General features: G+C 37.0%; 4 protein-coding genes across 5 annotated transcripts in view; all 4 read right to left on the bottom strand.

The window, feature by feature from the left end:
- The window catches only part of LOC306869969 (CCN family member 1-like), a 1,026,947-nt gene that overhangs the window by 796,719 nt on the left and 208,987 nt on the right, over window positions 1-21,241 (bottom strand). The window lies entirely within an intron of this gene.
- On the bottom strand, window positions 157-2,547 carry LOC306870601 (uncharacterized protein). 2 transcript variants are annotated; one of them, XM_079417971.1, is made up of 4 exons: window positions 2,427-2,547; window positions 2,124-2,293; window positions 1,883-1,958; window positions 653-1,606 (listed from the first exon to the last, which is right to left on the bottom strand). In XM_079417971.1, exons 2-4 carry the CDS (start codon window positions 2,256-2,258, stop codon window positions 1,185-1,187), a joined length of 633 nt encoding a protein of 210 aa, XP_079274097.1. In that variant the 5' UTR covers window positions 2,259-2,293; window positions 2,427-2,547; the 3' UTR covers window positions 653-1,184. The 2 variants fall into 2 exon arrangements, with proteins under 2 accessions (XP_079274096.1, XP_079274097.1); XM_079417970.1 differs by having other exon boundaries at window positions 157-1,606; window positions 2,124-2,449.
- Window positions 7,867-10,105, bottom strand: LOC306869514 (uncharacterized protein; the record flags this gene model as incomplete). Its single annotated transcript, XM_079416275.1, has 2 exons — window positions 7,867-8,253; window positions 10,004-10,105. 2 exons carry the CDS (start codon window positions 10,103-10,105, stop codon window positions 7,867-7,869), a joined length of 489 nt encoding a protein of 162 aa, XP_079272401.1.
- LOC306869666 (multiple epidermal growth factor-like domains protein 9) overlaps window positions 14,559-21,241 on the bottom strand; it is a 63,872-nt gene continuing 57,189 nt past the window's right edge. The window contains exons 5-6 of the mRNA XM_079416522.1: window positions 18,741-19,010; window positions 14,559-16,866 (exon numbers count right to left, since the gene is read on the bottom strand). Of these exons, the coding sequence (XP_079272648.1) occupies window positions 16,424-16,866; window positions 18,741-19,010 (713 nt within the window). The 3' untranslated portion in view covers window positions 14,559-16,423. The remainder of the gene's footprint in view (window positions 16,867-18,740; window positions 19,011-21,241) is intronic.

Genomic DNA, 21,241 nt, shown 5'->3' with positions numbered 1-21,241 from the left:
AAGCAACCTGGGCTTCCATTACACCTGAGCAGTGCCACAGGCTGATTGCCTCCATGCCACTCCGCACTGATGCAGCAATTCATGCAAAAGGAGGCCCAACCAAGTATTGAGTGCATAGAAATGAACATACTTTTCAGAAGCCTGACATTTCTGTTTAAAATATCCTTTTTTTATTGATCTTATGTAATATTCTAATTTTCTGAGACACTGAATTTTGGGTTTGCATTATCTGTAAGCCATAATCATCAAAATTTCAAGAAATAAAGGCTTGAAATATTTCACTCTGTGTAATGAATCTATATAATATATGGGTTTCACTTTCTGAAATGAGTGACCAAAAATATTGACCTTTTTCATGATATTCTAATTTTTTTAGATGTTCTTGTAGAGGGGATAGAGCCTTTGCGGTTGCTGAACCTAGGCTGTAGAACAGCCTTCCAGCCTATATCAGATCGGCACAGTCTTTAACTGTTTTTAAATCATCTCTTGAAACCTATTTATTTTCTTTGGCTTTTAATTCACTGTGAGTTTATGGTATGAAACTGTGGGTTGTCCTGTGTTCTATGTATTTGTTTGTTCAGCACTTTGGTTAGCCCTGCTTGCTGTTTTTAAATGTACTATATAAATAAATCAAACTTGAAACTTGAATTTCAAGACAAGTCTACAGATTTATGAGTGAACCACAAAAACATGTTACATTCTGAAATGCAGATGTACGCAATTGCCACCTAGAGGTAAATGCAATGAACAGAATGGGTTCCAACTTAGTTATTTAATATTTAACAGACCTGATTTTTAAAATCCAATGACAAACCACTCTTAATGAATCAGTTTGTAAATGCACATTTAAAAAGTTTTAACATAAAACACACATAATTTCACCTGCTACCAACATTTTGGTGCAATTTGGCTGTGACAGCAACACTTAACTATATTTAAAATATATTTGTGGATAGTGGGTAGTCATGTTATTTAATAACAGTTTCAACATAAAGAATGAGAGTAAACCTCTCAATAAACCTGAAAATATTGACCGAGTGGTTAAACATTTTGGTATTTCTTAAAGCACTTAAATAAAAGGTCGTTAAAAAAAAAAACACCCGCTTAATGCTGTTTCTAACTAATGTTAAATATACATTAATGCTATCAGGAAGTAAAACTAATTTTTCAAAAAACAAACAAATCTAGACATAAGTGACATCCAAATGACTGTTTTTAACCCAGTTGACAAACTTGCAACTATCCTGGTTAATTCTCACCCTGAGACTAGTGCCAGCTTCTAACCTGATTGCTCGATTCATAGTGATCGACTGAAACCAATAATCTCTACAGATCATAGACTCTTTAGCACTTATAATCTCTCTCTCTCTTTCATAGCTTCTATGCTGCTGTGTGACATTGACCACTAAAATCAAATCTGTACCAGGCTCACAATAGCCATAGGCTGTACGGTAAGAGATCCTCAGATTGATCAAGTACAGGCCCTCTGTGGAGATGTGGAGGACTGTTTGGTTTTCCAGCTTGAAATTTTGGGAGTCATAGCCACCATCCACGTCCAACCACTCGATGGGCTGCTGTTCTGAACAAGCATGCATCTGTTTTAGAGCTGTTTTAAGAGAGAGACAATAAATCAAAAAACAAAACACTGTAACTTGACACTAGGTCACAAATTTCTATTCTATGTTCCTATGGTATTTCTGAAGACATACAGCTTTAAATTACACTGTTGATTGTTGTTCTGACAGGTCTTTCAAAACAAAATGCAGGGGATCTTATGTACAAATCATATGGCATTACTTTTTGATGGTATAATGACATTTAAAATGAATACAGTAGGCTAAATTAAGTTCTTTTTAAATAATTTACCACTAATTCAACGTACGTTCAAGATGAACAGTGTGTCCTTTTGGTGATTCTGTAGTTTTCAAAGCTTCTTGATGGGTGCCTGAGAATGCTTCCTGAGATGTAGAGAAAAACAGAAACAGTTTTCAACTCCTCCCTTTTGACTAATTATTGGATGCATTTCATTATTATATTGATTTCATCTGAATGATAGCGTTTGATAGTGTGGATGTTATTCATTTTGTAAATTCAAAATCAAAGAATTTCGACTAATACTTTACCGTAGTATTTTGTTGGTGAAACTGTAGCCACACCAAAGTCACGAAGAACGTTGCAAGCAGCATCGCGGTGGCCAAACGCAGTCGCGTCTCCTGACGCTTCGTGGTTTGACAGTGCCGCATCAAGACCTGCAGCATGTGTCCCTGCTCCACATCAAACTCGATCGTCTCAGCTTGAGCCATGTGCACGGATAATACAACCACTTTACTTTGTCAAGCTGTTAGTGGCGATGTTATATTTATAGTTCATGTGAAGTTAAGCACAGACCGCCCTCCCTCCTCCCGTCGGGAGACGCCGTTACTCACCGCGCTTCTGCAAGTCCGAACGCGCTGGACATCCGGCTGAAGATAATCAATGCATCAATCAATCTGGAGGAAACCGCTTTTGTTCAGAGGTTTCTCTTCCACACTTAAAGACAGCGACTCCGTTTCTTTCACCGTTTCTTTGAACTTTGTCCTTGGCATTTCTTTGAAAAATATAAATCCATTTATATGTATTAGTCATAATTACAGCACTATAGGAAGACATCAGATCCCATGGCATCCCGAATATATATATATACACACACACACTGAAATGCTTACAAACAAACAAAATAAAGATATTTACACATGAAATACAAACAAACATATTTACCGGATAGGCCTATAACTTAAAACAAGTGTAACACCAATTTCTTGTTACAGTGGAATTTCACAAGCAGTAATATTAATTAATAACATATAGGTTTAGGGGTTGGTTTAGTGTTAATTCCTTGTAATTAATGCCTAAGTTATGAAGGATCTTGGACCCTCAAATGCAAATTGTATGTGTTGTATCATGAGAGCAATCATACATTTGTGTTGTGTTTTTATTTTTCTTGTTTTTATTCATTTATAAGTATTTATTCATATAATCATTAGTCATTTATAAAATGTATTATTAAATTATTTTTATTACACTTATATAGGCTATATATATATATATATATATATATATATATATATATTTCTATATATAGATATTTCTTTCTCTTTTTTTGCTTATGCATTGTTATCTTTGTTTGATCTTATCATTGTGAGGTTTCACGAACTATTTAGTCTGTATGAATAACAGATAAGAGTGAATGTTTATGGAAATTCAAGGTGCTGGACAAGGTCTGAGCATCGAAACATGCGCAACTAAGATTATCCAATAAGCTCTGCTCCTTTTTACCATCGTTACTTGGTCTCCTGCTCTTCTCTGGCTGTACTCAGTTAACTCTTGGCTGATAGATGACTGTTAATAGAGTTTTGGGTACGAGACAAGACTTCCTGTTAACAGGTTTTGGCAATGTACTGACAAGTTTTTCTATAAACAGACAAAACTGATATTTTCTGACAGGATCTGATATTTCTGGCATGATCAGTTGGACATTAATAAGCAAACCACCTTTACATGGTACAACTAATGAAAGTACAAATGCACAATGGAAGCTCCACATATTTCAATCTGCTGGACAGACTACAACTCTTCCTTTCCACCTAAGGCCAGTGTGATCCTACGTTAATGCCGGTGTGTTCTCTTCAAGCAAAAAGAGATGGATAAAAAATCTTAGTCAATAACATCCACCCAAATCTGACGTGTGATGCAGGCTCATAAATCATACTGTGCAGGCTCATTTAGCCACAGGAAAACTGGACCCCTAACTGAGCCTGGTTTCTCCCAAGGTTTTCTCCTCCATTTCTGTCACCTGCTGGAGATTGAGTTCCTTGCCACTGTCGACTTGCTTAGCTGAGGTTTAAAGAACACAGTTTTCAGTAATATCATCAATTTGACAGAACTAATGTTATCAAATGAGAACAAAACTGAATTGAGTTGAATAATGACACTATTGTCTTCTGTAAACGTGCTTTATAGCTAAATTGAATTTGTTTAGAATTGACGATTTTTGTAACATCAAATGTCATTGAATGGAACTGAATGAATCTTGAACTGATTCAAGCTGCCAATGATACTAGTGGCTTCAGCTGAGCTGCTTATCACCGAATTGAAATTAATTTATTGACTTTACATAGTTATTGAACTGAACTGAACCAACACTGAACTGAGCTGAAAAAAGACATGATTTTCTTAGAACTGCTTTAAAGCAGAATTTGGATTTGTCTCATTTTTGAAGTTTGCATGAGTATACGATATAAATTAAGGTGTTTGTACTTATAAATGAACTGGAAATGCAGGATTGCTGTAGAATGTTGCACAGAATTCACCTGTTTTATTACAGGACCCTATAGGGATTGCAATAGAACTGCAATATACTAATACAGCAAAAAAACGTAAAATGGTCAAATAAATAAATAGTTTATCAGTGTATCTTATAAAGCGTCATCAAATCATCTAAGGGGAAGGGAAGTGGTGTGTGGCCAAGTATGGTGACCCATACTCAGAATTTGTGCTCTGCATTTAATCCATCCAAGTGCACACACAGTAGTGAACATACACCCAGAGCAGTGGGCAGCCAACGGGGGTTCAGTGCCTTGCTCAAGGGTCACCACAGTCATGGTATTGAGGGTGGAGAGAGTGTTGGTTATTCACTCGCCCACCTAAATAACCATCCACATAAAAAGAGAAACGATGAAGTCCACACTGGACAAACTCTTCCTGGACTTATGAGTCACATTTGGATGGAACTTCCTTCTGTCAACATCCTCATGGATAAACAATTTAGACCAAACCTTTCTGTAAGGCATAACATCAGATGCTTTTATTTTCCCCTGCATTATGATTCATTTTTGCAGATAAAAAAAAAAAAACAGAGAAGCAAAAGCAACTTAAAATTTAAAGGACCTTGTAAGCTTAATGCTTGTAAAAGAGGCTTGTAAAAAAATTGTCCCATACAGATGTTGACAGAAGGAAGTTGAACAATATCCTCTCGTTGCCTGTGCAAATTTGATTGTCTTTGCATTCTGGTTTCCTCTTAATGTGACTCAAAAGTCTACACAGGGTGTAACTTTGATCAATTCTAACTTTATTTTTTTCTTTTTTCCCCCCATATAGAAAGTTGGAGAGATGCTTTATGGGGCACACTGGACAAGAAGCATAGCGCCAAGTCTTAACAATTTGAAAACATTGGTCTGTCAATGTATGCAAAACCCTCCCATGTCACTTACATACTTTTCTATTAAATTAGATAATATTTATCCCAAAATGCTGTTAATGTATATTCACCCTAGGCTGAAAGATTATGTACAGGCATTTTTCATGCATTTTACCTTATAGATCTCTGTTTTAAATCATCAATGCCACTTAGAATCATTCTTGAAATAAACTTCTTAGATTCCGTGTTTTCAAACTTGAGCACGAGTAGCTACGGAATGACATTTATGATGTAATATTATATATATATATATATATATATATATTAACATTAACAGTCTATCTATATAAATTCTGAAATATTCAAATTAAAGAATAACAACAGCTTAACATTTAGTTTTTTCATTTATTGTTGAATTTGTTTATATGTTAAAAGGGGTATTTATACATTTCCATAATGTATTACCATCCACTCACTCACTCATCCATCCATACTGCTTATCTTCTGTAGGGTCACAGGAGGTCAGAAGCCTATGCCAGCATTTTGGTCCACTTAGGCTAATGTATTGCAATGTATGTATTTACTCAATCAGGACAGTTACAAAAACGTGATTTATTCATTCACAATTTCTCCATTAGCAGCACTTTTCAGCTTAAATTCACAACATGACTCAACTGAAACCCTGTAACTTCAGACTTGACTCAGCTTTAAAGATTATCAGCCGTCAGATTTAAAGTCTCCGCCACAAGGGAGCAGTACGTACCGCTACATCTAGGCCTACTTCAACTAAATCAGGCCTTCTCTTCTCACACGCTTTACTGCAGGACCTGTTATAGACCTCCTTGTTCAGCATCCAGATGTTACATCGAGAATCATCCAATTAAACGTTTTTGGTTCCCAGAATGTTCTAGGAATAATAGGTAATGGCTGCAAACAAGTAAAGAAACAAAACTAATTACACATTTAGATAACATTTTATAAATTCTCGTCACACAAAAATCTCCTACAATGTAATGTTGGTTTGACAGACATCAACTATTTTTTTTCTCTCTGAATAATTAGTCTTTATTAAACCTTTATTGAAGGTTTTATTATTATTATTTTATAAGTTTAATTTGCTATTCTACCTAAATATCTCATTAGACACAGTATATGGTCATGCTGTCATATTTTGTACAATTTTAGTTGAACTTGAATGTTTTCTTTTCTGTACCTAGGAAACAAGGCAAAATAATAAAAAAAAAAACAGTTTGGTCAGAAAATACATAAAAAAGTACAAGGCAATTATTATAGATATTACATTGTCTGTTTGTGACATTGATATAATCATTAATTTATTAAACATCGATCACAAATTTTCTACTTCAGTGTGATATTTGTTGATGTGGCTAATGTACAGAAAATTACTTGCACAATATCTGAGGCATGCAGAGGGAAAATATATTGCTTTATTTATAATTATTAGTTTAAATAAAAATATTACATATAAATATAATATTGTTTGCATATTTGAGAACAGTAAAAAAAAGTAGTCAATTGAAATCACTCAGTGTGAACTTAAGTATAAGGGCTTAGCTGTGAAAGAACAAAAGTTTCATACAAAAAATTAAATAAAATAAACAACAAAAATCATTACATTTAGTCTCTTATTTAAAATATACTCTTTAGACTTAGCCAGCTGGTTTGAGTCATATGAATACAAAAAAGTATGCATCATCATAAATGGTATTTTCCTGACTGAAAACATACTGTGTTTGAAAGAGAAACTTTCCCACTTGCTGGATAAGAAAAACACTCCACTGGCTTGTTTGACTGATTGGATTAGTGTAACTAGCGGTATTTTTTTATGTTAAAAAACCCCCCCCACTACTACCACCCCTAGTCACCCCCATAAAAAAAACATTTCCATGACATCCATGCAGGAACAAATAAATGCTTCTGTGGCTGGATGAATCTGCTTACAGCTAAAAACTGGCACCGCATTTCAAGAACTTAAAAAAAAAGCTGGTTTCTTGTCTTAAAAAGAAGCACATATTTACATGGTAAAATATTGCGCCATAGCTTTTGATACAAAGAGCATTTATATCAAACACTGATGCTAGACAAAGATGGGGTGTTATGAGGTTTTTACATTCAGCTGTCGATGATGAAAAACTGTAAGAAGATGCATTTCACTGAAGAAATACCCACTTGCTCTGAATTAGCTTACTACTGTTTTGTAAAACAATGTTTGTTTGCAGGCACTTATGACATATTTTATGTACGTAACGTAATACATGAGAATCTTCAAAGTCAGTGCTCATTAACATTATCATCATCGTGCCCTTTTTCGTCTTGACTCATAAAAAAACTGAAACAAAACAAACCTAACTCATATATCTGTTGAGAGGAAAATGTGTCATGCTTCTGAGAAGATCATGAGATGTGATCTTCATATTTCGAAAGGAAGAAGAAAAAATACCAAGAAAGTATCACAACCCCCCACGCAATCCTTGTTAATGTCAGCGAGTATTTCCTAGTACAATAGCTGGAAAATCTCAGGTGTTCTAGCAGCTGATCTTGAGACCGCATTCTTCTGAAATGTCACATTTAAAGCAAACAAGAATATAAGAACAACCGCCATTGTAAAACTGGACATGGATATGGTTTTCACCTGGAAAACCAGTGACTTCTGCAATATATGCATCAGTCTACCAGTCGTCTGCCCATTTTACGATAGTGATAAAACTGGAAAAGGGTTCTGGTTTGTAGTTCACAAATTCACTCGGAAATACTCTCACTGATAACTGGCTTTTTGGCTGCATTTTCATCAGAAGGAAAGTGTTGAGCTTGGCGTCCTGATGCAGGTCAGTCACCACCTGAGTGTCTTGTGCAGCTGCAAATAGCTGCTTCTCCCCATCAGAAGTGAAATCCACTAAAATTTTGAGTTCTACAGGAGAGCTGCCGTTCTTCTGTCGGTTCAGTTGGAAGTTAACTTGTATGTAGACCAGGTAGACACCTTTCTCTCGAATGACCATCGACATGTTGGTGTGGTCCAGAATACTCTCATCATTAACCCTGTATCCGCGCCACTCATCCTCCCAGACCAAGCAATCATTATTCGGATTGCAGCTCCGAGCTTGAAGAAGATAAATGTGTAGCAAGACATTTCATTATACAATCACAGAGGTTTATATTAAGTAATGTCATTTCAATATAATACAGTTTTTAATGAGCGACATCTTTCATAAATATATTTAGAAACAAATTTGTGGACAATCACCTGTGAAAAGCCAGTGTTCCCGAGAGAGTCGTTGTCTGAACATGCTTTCTATTGCAGAGTCTGTACGATAAAAAAAAAAAACATCAGTAAGCAAGGTTTCCACCGCTGAACGAATGCTGATTAAAAATGCCAACAAATAAAACTGTTGTATGACTAAACGTGCAATTCACAGCTGTACAGGAAAATGCACAGAAGCAGACCACAAAAACGCATTTACACTAACACAGCGAGAAAGCTCGGCTCCCCACCCAAACATTCTCACAGCAGACTCCCACAAACACACACGCACAACTGGCTCAGTTATAAAACATGTTACCATTATAGTGTGTTAGCCTATACTATTACCATTGTAGTAACCACATTTACTATACTACCATTAAACTGCAATAAATTAGAATGGAGTTTCTTCAACAGCAAGAGCTTTCAGAACCTTTCTACCATTTGCAGTAACCTAGTTTTGGCTTAATATACACGTTATAACATCAATCCAGATGACCTGGAAAAAGTAGCCAAGTTCGAAATAGATGGAGACGTGCCATTCAATAAGACATCGAAGTTAGAGAGAGGAGGAGAGAGCACAAACTGGGAAGAGACGACAGAGAGACACAGACCAGCATGATCCTAACTTGCAGTAATTGCAATAAAGCATGCTCTTCAAGAATTGGCCTGTACTGTCACAGCACAGCAGGCGCTGTAACTCAGCAAATGTATATGGCCATTGTCACAGAAGGATGCCAGTATACGTTAAACACTTTTTAACTGGGGTTTCAAACGCTTTCGTGTAGTTTCAACTTTCCGAACAGGCGTCGCATTCCTAAGGAGGTTACCGAAGCAACAGTGTTCTTTAAGTATCTTTTTATGTATCACAAATTCTAAAGTGTTCTTAATTTTAGAACTTTGGCTTTCCGCCAAATGACCGTTGCCACTTGCGCCTTCCACGAGAGACATTCTAAAACGCTGAACGCAGCTTAATGGACTAATACAGTGAAGTAAACAGAACAAAGTCAATAAGAAGATGCACTTGGAATATAAACGTAGCGTTTTCTCCATTATAAACAAAAAGCCTAATGAGCAATGTAGCTGAATAAAACATGGTAAACATGAGATAATATTTAGGTGTAACTTACCTTTCACGATGCTAATTCCTCCGCATACAGGCACCTGTTGAGGTTACAGTAAGACATGTCACTTCAAGAGCAGGTTGAACAGAAACAGAGCCTACGTAAAAACGCATAAATGCATCCATTCGTTGTTTACAAACACGCCCTCTGCAACTCGATCCATGAATTAGCTCCTCATAAAATGCTGGAGAAAGCTCTAAAATGGAAAACAAGGAAGTGTTTCTCTGCCCTGTGTGTGTACCTAGCCTGATCGGAATTTCTTAAAAAAAAAATTTCATATAAATGTTAAAACCGATTGCTTACTAATGATAAACTGTCTTATTCAACCAAATCAATCGCCGAGTTATTATTCAAAGTGTTCCACAGAATCCTAATTTTATTGTCCAAAATAACAATATCTAGCCAGAATTTGACATTCTGAGGCTGTAGATCAGTTATATTTACCTTCGGCGTGAAGATATATGTCAAGCACAACGCGATTAAAATAAAGACCAAAGCTATCGATGTCCAGATAATATGCGCCCTGACTGCCCGCGCTGTATCCATGCCTGCTCCTCAAGAAGTTGAAATAACTGCAGTCTCACACGTCAAATGCCTCTTGTACCGGATGAAGTTCTCGACAGTAATGAGATATGCTGTGTCTCTCCCACGCGCTCAACGGTGCGCTATTAACTCCGCATCACCTGTGGGTGAGATGAGGGTGGATGCGATCATGGTAACAGAAAACTCATAACTTTCACTATGTAAAGCATGCTTTCATACATTTCACTGATCTAATTAGTTGTTATCTAATCCACCATCGAGTTTCATTTGAGTTATTTGCACTGTCTTTTATTATATTACTTGTCTGGAGAGTCAATTAAACCTACAGCTACGAAAATAAGGTGACGTGGTTGGTGGATGGAGAACAGTCATGTTTTTTAAAGATACTAAATCTCTCATCTTAAAAGGTCCTGAAGAGCGACATTGAAAAGAAATCTTAAAGGAGCAGTTCACCCAGAAATAATAATAATAATAATAAACCCTCATGTCATTACAAACCTGTATTGATATCAAAAGGAGAAATTTTGGAGCATCTCTTTGAAGGTGAATTAATAATTATTGTAAAAGTAACAAATTAGTCTACTTGTGCAATAAATCTCAAATCCTCCACAGCAGCCATATGGTAGCAATTTTGTTTGAGGATTTGCAACTTGTGTTGCAATTTAGCAATGAAGTAATCATTTGTTTGGATCAGATCTTCTAGTGATTTTTTGATGTTTAAAATGTGTTTTTACTGATTCTTGCATGATTCTCAAATTAAACTCACTGGATCATTTAATGATCTCATTACAGGTTATGCATCAGCGACTGGAAGTTAACTATCAACTGCCAAAGCTAAATAATGTAAAAATCACTAAAAGTCATTGCACACAGAGTCACGTGCGTTTTTCAGTTTTTTCGTATTCGTCATCCTTTCCTATCAAAATGCATGCTACAGATGCGAAAATGCAGAAAATTGGACCTGATCCAAAAAAAATTTATGACGGACGAAAGTTTCGGAGGCAGTGTGTCAATGTGATTGAAACAAAGTGAGGACGTATATAATTTTTAACGTGCGAAAATTTCAGACTCAGGTCTTAAGCAGAAATAGTGAGTACAGTGGAACTTCAGTTATCAAAATAAAAAAACCTCACTCCTTACCTAATCTGCCACCTGAATTAGCTATTTTCCCATAGTAGACAGTAACAGTGCTGCAAAGTAGCAGTTAAAGTAGAACATCAGCTGCTGTTGTTTAAAGTCCCTATTATCGACTTCAATTTCAACGTGCTTCCTGTGTTTCCATGCCCATATTTGGTTTGTTTCCTGTCTTCGTCTAGTGTGATCATTAGTTAATCCTTGTCTAGCTGTGTTTGTCTCGTTATCTCTAATTATCCCTAGTATTTAAGTCCTGTCTGTGTTGTGGTATGTTGTCTGGTCTAATCGTTACCCCCGGTGTTTGATGTCTGTGAGTTTGCCTTGTCCTGCCCTGTCTCCAGTAAAGTCTGTTATTTTGAGTTACATCCTCGTCTGCGTGTTCCTTGTTCCTCCCTGCTGTGTGCACCGTGACACCAGGGCATTCCTCTGAATTTCTCCTTTTGTATTCTGCAGAATGTGTGACACAGGTGTGGAACATATGTAAATGGTTACAGAATTCGAATTTTTGGGTGAACTCTCTCTTTAAGAGCAAACATAGACCTCAAGTACTTCAGAGACCACCCATCTGGTATTTTCCCACAATGTTAACTGGAAGTCATAAGAAATATCTGTAATCAATCATACAAACAAGGTCACCACATGTGCTCCCATTGGGTGTGGGTGTTAGCAGAAGCATCAGCAGAAATCGTTATGCACTGTGCATGATTAGGTTTTGCTGGTGTTTTAGGGACATTCAGTCTGTTTGTGAGCATCTCACTGTTGATTCAGACACAGATTATGTTTTTCCAGTTACATATACACACATATATATTTTTATATGACTCATTTTTATCGGTTACTCTATTTACAGAACTCACAAGCTAAATTTCCAAAAGAGGGCAGTTTCCCAGATTATATCAAAGTAAGCAAAAGAAAATGCCCGCAGATGTCTTCCATTTCAAAGGCCTACATGGCTCAGTGATGCCACAATGACATCAGATTCCACTCGTCAGCACTCGATTGGTTAAATGCTGTTGATTTCCGGCATCATGGGCTCAGATTAATTTAAATGTCTCGGGATTTTTGATGTGCAGTAATGATTCACATATCTGTTTTTTCATTACTGATTACTTGAGCGAAATAACTGACTTGTTTGATTTTAAAGAACAATCTGAGGGCTTCATCTCATGCTAAAGCTCAGAATTAGAGCAGAGCGGCTTTGTTGGCTAGGTTTGCATTACTCATCTGGATTCTCATCACATCCTACCAATATCAGAGTTAGAGATGTGAAAAAAATTCTCATAAACTGTCTGTCACTGCAGGGTTTATGGGATCGAGGGATGATCTCGACAAGAACCTCAACATCTCCGTGTCATGGCAACAGTATTTCCAGGTAGGCAAGAGAGACATACGAAAGACTCTCACTACTACAACAGTTAGTTTCCACTTGAAATGCTCTCCATTAGCAAAATGGAAAAATGCAGTGTTAACTGGGACGTGAGATAAGTGAAAATCAGTCATGTTTTCAATCACTCCCACAGCCAGTCTGCATTGTGTTTACAATATCGCAAACAAAATCAACATCATCATCATATTTCTGTATGACACTTCAAGCCTTTTTTATACGAGGGAGCAGGTGACAAATGCAGGGGTGGAGTAATGTGTACAATAACACCTCTTTAATGGTTTCAAAAGTGAATTTCTCCATTAAACATTGTTTCTGTGAAAATGACTAACAATAATGAGGTCAGTGTTTAAGAACATGCAAAAAGTTACTTCCATGTAAAAAGCTTTATCTGTTAGTATTTAATGACATTATGTTACAATAGTCAAAGCTTTCTCTTTTTGCTCTCATCTATCTCAGGTAGTGATATGCTGTAACCGAAAGGCAGACCGTGAAAGGTGAGCTCTAGCCAATGAGATTACAATTTTGCACATTAGTCCCGCCCACTGGCGAGCTCTCAGAGGCTTTCGCTTGGTCTTGACCAAGCTTTATACGAACGGCTACAGTAATTCTTGTTCATTCATGTTCATCCATGGCAAGAGTAAATTAATAAGCTAGCAAAAAAAATAAGTTTGTAGATATTCACTTATTTCAGGAGGATGCTTTTTATTCGCTTTGAAGGAAAAATGAATGAAATGAAAACATGTACTTAGTATGATTTAAAAAAAGTGATATTTGTTTTATGACCCCCTTAATGGATACCCAGAACGTGTGGGCAGGAATACTCCCCAGCTATCTAGCTCTGACCTTTAAGAAGGGTACAAATGAAAGATGAGAACATTTAAGTAGGTGGGGGGCTTTTATAGCTATTCTCCACTGGATTGTTTTTCAGGATTGAGCAAAAGCAAATCATTCATCTCAGAAGAAAAGTCATGATATGGAAATTGTGTCATCCAGTAGTTGTGATCAAACATTTACTCTGTACATTGTGGCACTTATTACTAACCATTTTTGCTCAATAGAAATTGACAAGATCATACAAGAACACAAGTTTATATAGCTACGTCAGCGTATTGCTCAAACTCAAAATAGCTTCATGTGCTACATAAGGGAGGAGGGCTATAAATATTTGAAACAATGTGTTACAAGATGTTAAAACGTTATAAAAACAAAACCTTTACTTGATTGATCTTACCATCACGATTCTAACACAGATGATGCCATCAGAAACACATGGTTTGTAGATGAAAGTGATGATTATACTGAACAGAAAAAAAGAAAGTGATCTGAGCAATATAGTTTACTGTACATGTAAGAAAGGAGTCATGCTTTAACCTTTGCGGTCTCCCTAAAGGAACACTGCAAACTGAAGCATTTACAGGTGACTTTGGGATGTACATAATGAGGTTATCTTAGTTTTGCAGAATATGTAAAATGCATCTGGTATAATTTGATTTTGTTTCTTTAAAATTATATCAACAATGTCATTAATGTAAAATACTAATGCTCATGCATTTGGACAAATGCAGTTTGGTTTGAAAAACATAATAATAGAGATGAATAATAAATAGAGTTAAGTAGATACATCTGAATGACATAATATAAAAATTATCTGTTTTTTTAGTTGTAGGGATGTCATAATAGAATTCAGACTGAATGAGTTTGGACAGTTCTACTTTTAGGTTATGATGAATAATGAAGATGTCTGAAACGTAAACCTAATTCGTGGAATTATTAAAGAATAGCTCCATGAATTCGACATATTATTAAAATCAAATAATAAAAACATCATGCCCTCTGGCCCAAAATAAAACAATACTTGTTTCCTCCAACATAAAATAGATTCACAGTGCCTCAAATACTGCAGAACTGAATAATAATTAATAAATACACAAAAGTGAATATGTAACAAATTTTATTCAACAGAAGCTTCCAGTTTTGTGTGCACTACGAACCAGCTGGTCAGGAAACAGACTGTTGATAATAATAATAATAATGAAAACACATATTATAGGAAAACCGGCTTTTATTGAAATCTTTCACAGAGTTAGTTGTGAATGTGGTGCACCATGCATACTGCACAATGCAAGATTAAGACACCATTACAACGTCAGTCTCTATGCGTGCGCACGAGTATGCTGGTCACAGAAACAAGTCTCGTTGCCATATGTACCAATACAATAGCAGCGTCCTCATGACAACCATTCTGTACATCTCATATTTACATAGTTTTGTACCAACACACCTCGGATAAAGGATGGTGAAAGTAGGGAGGGTGCTAAAAGTAGATATCCCAAGACATACAATCACAGATTAACTATTGCTCTTGTCTTCAAGTTCAGATCAAAATTAGACTCATTCATACACACCCTTTTATATGGTCCTTTACTGACATTTTGTACTCTTTTATCCAATTCCAATAATAATAATACTATCTTATATTACCCCCGCTCCGCACCCACAACAGTCAAACGTGCACTTATTCATCACTGAGCCAGTTGCTCTACTTGTTTTAGCCTGTGCTACACAAATGGCAGTGATTGATTACTGTCCAGTACGGCTGTTGGACCCATAAAGCATTATTGCTCATCTGATCATATGATGAGCTGATCATCTGTTCCCCTCCTTTGTGACTCACCCAAACAGACCCTAAGCCATCAATACAAGAGAGAGTTTCGTCCAAATAAATTAACCAAAACTTAAACTCTCCCAGTCAGACAAGTTGAGTCAAGTCCACACAACAAGGCATGGCACCTTTTAACAGGTAGCCATTGACAAGTCACGAAGGAAAAGCGGATTGAGGAGAACATTTCTGGAAAATAAATAAAACAAGTATAATTCCATACACCATGAAACAGTCTTCTAAATCCACTTTGCCGTTGTAAAACTGTGACAAGAATTAGTCAGGCTCTCTCCATCTGAGACTGACATACAGATCCCTCTTTGGCCTGATAAAAACAAATCATCCCTTCTTGCAGTTTGCTTCGGCAAGAAAGCGCCTGCCAAAAAAGCAAATGAATCCAGAAGTCATTCAGCATCTGCCATTTAGTATTATGTATTTCCATTGCATAATACACAGGCCTGCTCTGTATGCCAGGTCCAGTGTAACTGCGCCCCCTAAAGTCCTGCACATGTAATAGCATGTGAGAAGCGACACTAAAACGGTGTGGTTTGCACACACACACAAAGAAAAAACTAAATAAATCGAAATCCATCCTGAGTTTGTAGAAAACTAATGTCCACTGTGTGCATTTAAAACAGCATTTACAAAGGGAGCATATGAATGGACGTAACTGCAAGTATGCAAATTAAGTTAATAAGCAGATGCATTTGATTGATCCATCCAGGTGTGATGAAACGTCATGCATGTCTCACTGTCGCTGTATTAATTCACAATCAGACATGCTTCATTGTCTAGTATTCTGTCACACATTAGTGAATTAGTCTCTGCATCTCTTCTCTTTCTTCAAAGCAAGGCAACATGTTTCAGCTGTGAATCAGCCAAGGCCTTCAACAAGGCAGGATGTTTAACTTGGCTTTTCAGTTAAATGCACTGCTCATGTTCCTCATTCATTACTTCATCTTCTTGCTCTGAAGTGCTTGTGTGAGTGTTTGCAATATGTCCAGTGGGAAAAACTTGTTCGTGGTCCATCAGCATAAAATGAAAAAAATTAATCAAGGGTCCACATATCCTTAGGTCCACAATCTGCCAAGTGTTGGGCCAGCACTGACGTAGCAGGCCAGTTTCTGCGAAGGAACATCAGTTACACCTTATACAAACTACCAGGACCGGTTAAAGCAAGTTGTCCATTGCCCATGTCACCAACCTCATCTTCTAAAAGCCCTGAAACATCTGCGTTCGGAATGCTGTCATGATAGCTGCTGAAGCTAATGTTGTCCTCCTTCAGCTCGATGGTCCAGAATGGGGCGTTCAGCTTACGGTTCTGGTATTCTCGGTAAGTGTACACGCCACCTACCACCGCCAAGAGAGCAATGACGACTATGATGATGACGGCCAGGACAATGATGTTGAACTGGTTCCACAGAAGCGGACTCACTGTGGTGGTGGTGGTGTTGGGGGTGGAGCTGCCCAGGCTGCTCAGCAAAGTTGTGGAGAAGGTGGTGAACTGTGCTGTAGCATTGGGGCTGGAGGTCATGGTGGTGTAGTGAAACCAGTGGGTAGTGGTTGAAGGAGTAGTGTGGACGACTATGGACAGGGCAAGAGAGAGAAGATCAGTTTGAGACAGTATGCATCTAATAAAATGCAACATATCCAAATGAATTAAATTATGAATTAAACTCCAGTGATTGTCCAGTGATATTCCTGCAGCGGCATATAATTTGTGAAAGTGAGTTTGCAATGGAAAAAAAATACTGTTTACCATGACATAAGAAAATGAGATTATGGGCTGCATGCAGATAAAAAAATTGAACAATAAGCAGATTATTTGGATATTTGAATGAATCATTATAAAAAATAAACCCTAAAAAGAGTTACTTTTTTGAATCAGTCTGACTGAACTTCTGACTCACTTACCGAACTGACAGTTATTATTGAACTGCAAGTTATCATCATGTGAAAAACAGAGAGAGAGCAAAAAGAGTAAAGGAAGAGAAGAAAGAAAGTAAGAGGAAAAGAATGAAAAATGGTGGGAGCAGCAAAACAGTACCATGTGGAGCCCTGATCTAGTGTAATGTAGACAACAGATGCTGCATATTGGTAGAAGGTTCACAGGAAGGAGCGATTCCATCTGTTCAGTAGAACAGACAATGTCAGATCATACGCAGTGTACAGAAAGACTGAAAACCTAACTCAGAAAACGTAAGGTTCATCATGCAGTGTTATTTTAGTTATGTATATTAAAGTATTTATTCATATTTTGAATTAGCTTTAATTTTTATATTTTCAGATTTTATTTTTAGTTCACGTTTTAATAATTGAATGTGCTTTTGTCATTTTTATTAGTTTTATAAAAAATATTTTGATATAGGTTTATTTTTTAGTTTTCATTTTAGTGCATTTAGCACTTTTGGTTATTTTAATTAGTTGCAAAGGCAACATTCGTAATTAATTTTGAGAATACCAAAAACGGAAAAGTTTTAGTTTCGTTTTACGTTAACAATAACAACACCGTCATTATGGGAAACACTTTATCTGAGATATTTCAGCCATTGTTAGAAAGTCAATACCTAAAGTCAATATGTTGCCTTTTGGAGCTCCATTAGTGCAGCTATCTCTATAATGGGACGTCACCAGTGAGCGAGAACACGGTTGTTCTGTAGCAGCAGAACATCTGGAGCAGAGCTCAGACAGACCGAAAGAGAAGGATTTATTGTTTTTGGCTGAGTGGAAAGATTGACGAAAAGTGAGTGTGGATTTGGCTGACTTACTGGAGTGATAAATCACTCTTTTCTTCCTCTCTCTTTCATATATTCACCCTGTGGTCCAAGCTCACTGTTTGGCAGCCCGAGTCAGCCTGCCTGTGGGAATGTACGGTCTGTCCCCTTTACAGTACGCCACTGATAAAATCAGCAGTTTAACACGGATGATCTGAGTCAGAACACCGATCTGGGATTAGTCATTCTACAACACATCCTCTCCTCCCCTCTCTAAAAACTATAGTCACATAACATGCAAAGCACTTTTCAATCACCACGTAAAATAGTTGCTTAAATATATTAATATCAAGAAGTCCTTCCTGTTCACACGGTCTATAGTGTAAGGCTGGATAACATCAATGTGATGTATTTAATATGTTGCAATTTCAAAAGTGAATCACAACTGCAACTATACCAAATGCATAAGAAAGTGACTCAGTGTGTCCACGAGAAAGAGTTAACCTGTGGGATCGGTTTCAACCTCTCTCAACTGGTTCACTTCACTTTTTTCTTCAGTTCTGAAGTGCACTACAAAGACGGTTTTCAGAGATACAGCTTTAACTGAACTGCTGAAAATTATATGAACGTAATAAAAAAGAATGTGAGGTACAGATGCAATAATGCGAACGAAAAAATATATCAATAAATGAAACCCAACTGCAGCCAAAAATCACTAGAAGTTTTACTACTGCAGGCTCTCACCTGTAGGAGTGCAGTTCCTGGCGAGCGCGTCCCCTGTGAAGCCTTCCACGCAGCGTTCGCAGTGTGGCCCCGTAGTGTTGTTGATGCAGCTCAGGCAGTGGCCCGTGTCCGGGTGACAGATCCGAGGGGATATGCGGGGGTCTCCGTTCCCGCTGCAGTTACAGGGAAGGCAGATGCTGTCGGCATTGTAGAAGCCATCACTACACTGCTCACAGTTGGGACCCTGGTACTCTGGCTTGCACTGGACACAGAAAGGCTGGCCACTTGAGTCTAAACGCATAAAGAGACAAAGGAAGTTTGAGGTTATAGACTAGATTCACTCTGTCAAAACAGAATTAATTATTAGTACAGTACATGGTATTTTCTCTAAAATAACCAAAGAACCTCAGCTATGACAAAGGCATCTGAAGACCCAGAGTTTGTTTCATTTGGCCACCAGATGGCAGAATCTTTTAAGGATATTGAGGACAGAGTGAAGAGAAACTGAGGTGTCTTTGTTTATATAGTAGCCTATATTCAGTTGACAGATGAACTTTTAACCTCGAATCATTTTGTAAATGTGTTGTCAAAGTTTTTTTTTTCCTTTGCATTTGATATTATGGAATCAAACAACAGGCAAATCTGGCCTATGAAAAGGGCCGATGGTTTCTTAAGCTTTAATAAAAAAACTAAAATAATGTGAAGACACTCTTCCTCATGCACACAAATAAAAACTACTGCCTAAAGTCTTCCAAAGCACATTCGCTTCAAAACCTGCTTTTCTGGAGGATGACACATACTGGAGATAAACATATTTCTTTTGCCTGATAACATAACAGATGTTTGTCACATCAAAGAGTGAAAAAAATTTGTTTTAAAAATTTGCCACTTGTCCACAGGGAATGATGCTAAAGCATGAGATAATAAGATGAATGCATACTGTAAATGTCATTTTTCCATTTTCTAGTGCAGCTAAGAACACAAAAATGTTAAACTTTTCTGTATTCATTGGACAAAAATGTCACATGAAGGGTGGATACTGAAAGTAGATGTATTTAGTGTGACCTGCCACTGCAATTAAACAGCTTGCAACCAGATATGACATCATAAAATCAGCATGATGATTATATGACTACTGGGAAGGACTGACGAACTACTGAGAAATTTATAGTGTATTGTATGTGTTTTCTTAAGTACTTGCAATTTCAATGCAACTGACAGATTATTTTCAAGAGCAATATCAAATTGTGGGACATTTCATTTTCTGGCACTAAGGAAATTAGTTGTCATCTAGTGTTCACAAAAAGCGATTACTTTCTGTGGAGAAAAAAAGAAGAGATGATTGAGAAGAGACACTTTTAAAAAATCATTAATGAGCACAGGAGCCTCAACCAAACATGTTTTTCTCTCTCTCTTTCTTTTGGAAGAACTAATTGGCAGGGCCAGACAGAATCTGTACACTTTTTTTTGCATTTTCTTCACTGATTTTTTGGGGAGAATTTGAGGTTGCTCTCTTAGAGCGTATTTTTCCAGGATTCTTTGATGAATGGAAAGTTTAAAAGAGCAGCATTTGTGTCGGCCATCTTATGTAAAATTATAAATGATTAATTTAATGTATCATTGCTGAATAAACGTATTCATTTCTTTAAACGAAAATGCTAAATTTAACTAGTAGTGTACAACATTTTGAATGATAGGATAGGTTTGCAATCATTGACAGCCCTTTGTTTCGCCAGTGCATTTCTAATCAATAACATACAAGGACATGAATACAAAAGTCAAAAGCAACTCTTCCTCCATAAAAAGTTAAAAAATAAAATAAAATTAAAAATACTGTGCCCATCCAAATATAGATGGAAAAATACATGAGTTCAGAACTAGGAGGAGGAATCGATTTTATAACCTGGCCCAATGAAGCAGAGGTAAAATAAAATTAAATTAGAAGAGAAGAACTGAGGAGGAGGAAAGAAGAAAGGTACAGTTAAAGCAAAAACCATGTTGAGCCATACAAAAAGAGAGAGAGATGCAATAAGACAGATTGCATGCAGTACCTGCTGTGAATCAAATATATCTAGCAGAGAGGCAATTTTTATGTTACATACGGAGAGGGTCAGTGAATCAGGGGGCTCTATGACCCTCCTATCTTCATTTGCCCAGACTCAACACCTGCATATGGCGACAGCAGGATATAAAACCCAAACCTCCAGGCAGTGATGTAGACCCAGGGAATACTACACTAGAAGGACCAATTTTCCACAGTTCTCAAGCATGAAGGCAATAACCATCATGGTAAGATAATGACACAATGAAAGGACGGAGAGTGACTGAGGCAGAAAAGAGCCCATTTAGATATATATCATCACGACAGTAAAAGAAAAATCACATAGGGACAAAGAGCTTAAGCTCCTCTGAGCTCTTTGAACTTAAAACGATTATTTCACTACAGAATTAAGAACATTCACACAAATTAAATGAACAGAGAGAACAAAGGGAAACAGAAAGCCAGACCACTTGAGCTGTAG

The sequence above is a fragment of the Barbus barbus genome (genome assembly GCF_936440315.1).
Source record: "Barbus barbus genome assembly, chromosome: 5".
Classification (NCBI taxonomy): domain Eukaryota; kingdom Metazoa; phylum Chordata; class Actinopteri; order Cypriniformes; family Cyprinidae; genus Barbus; species Barbus barbus.
Note: the sequence above shows the minus strand (reverse complement) of the source record. Positions and strands in the feature narration are given on the sequence as shown.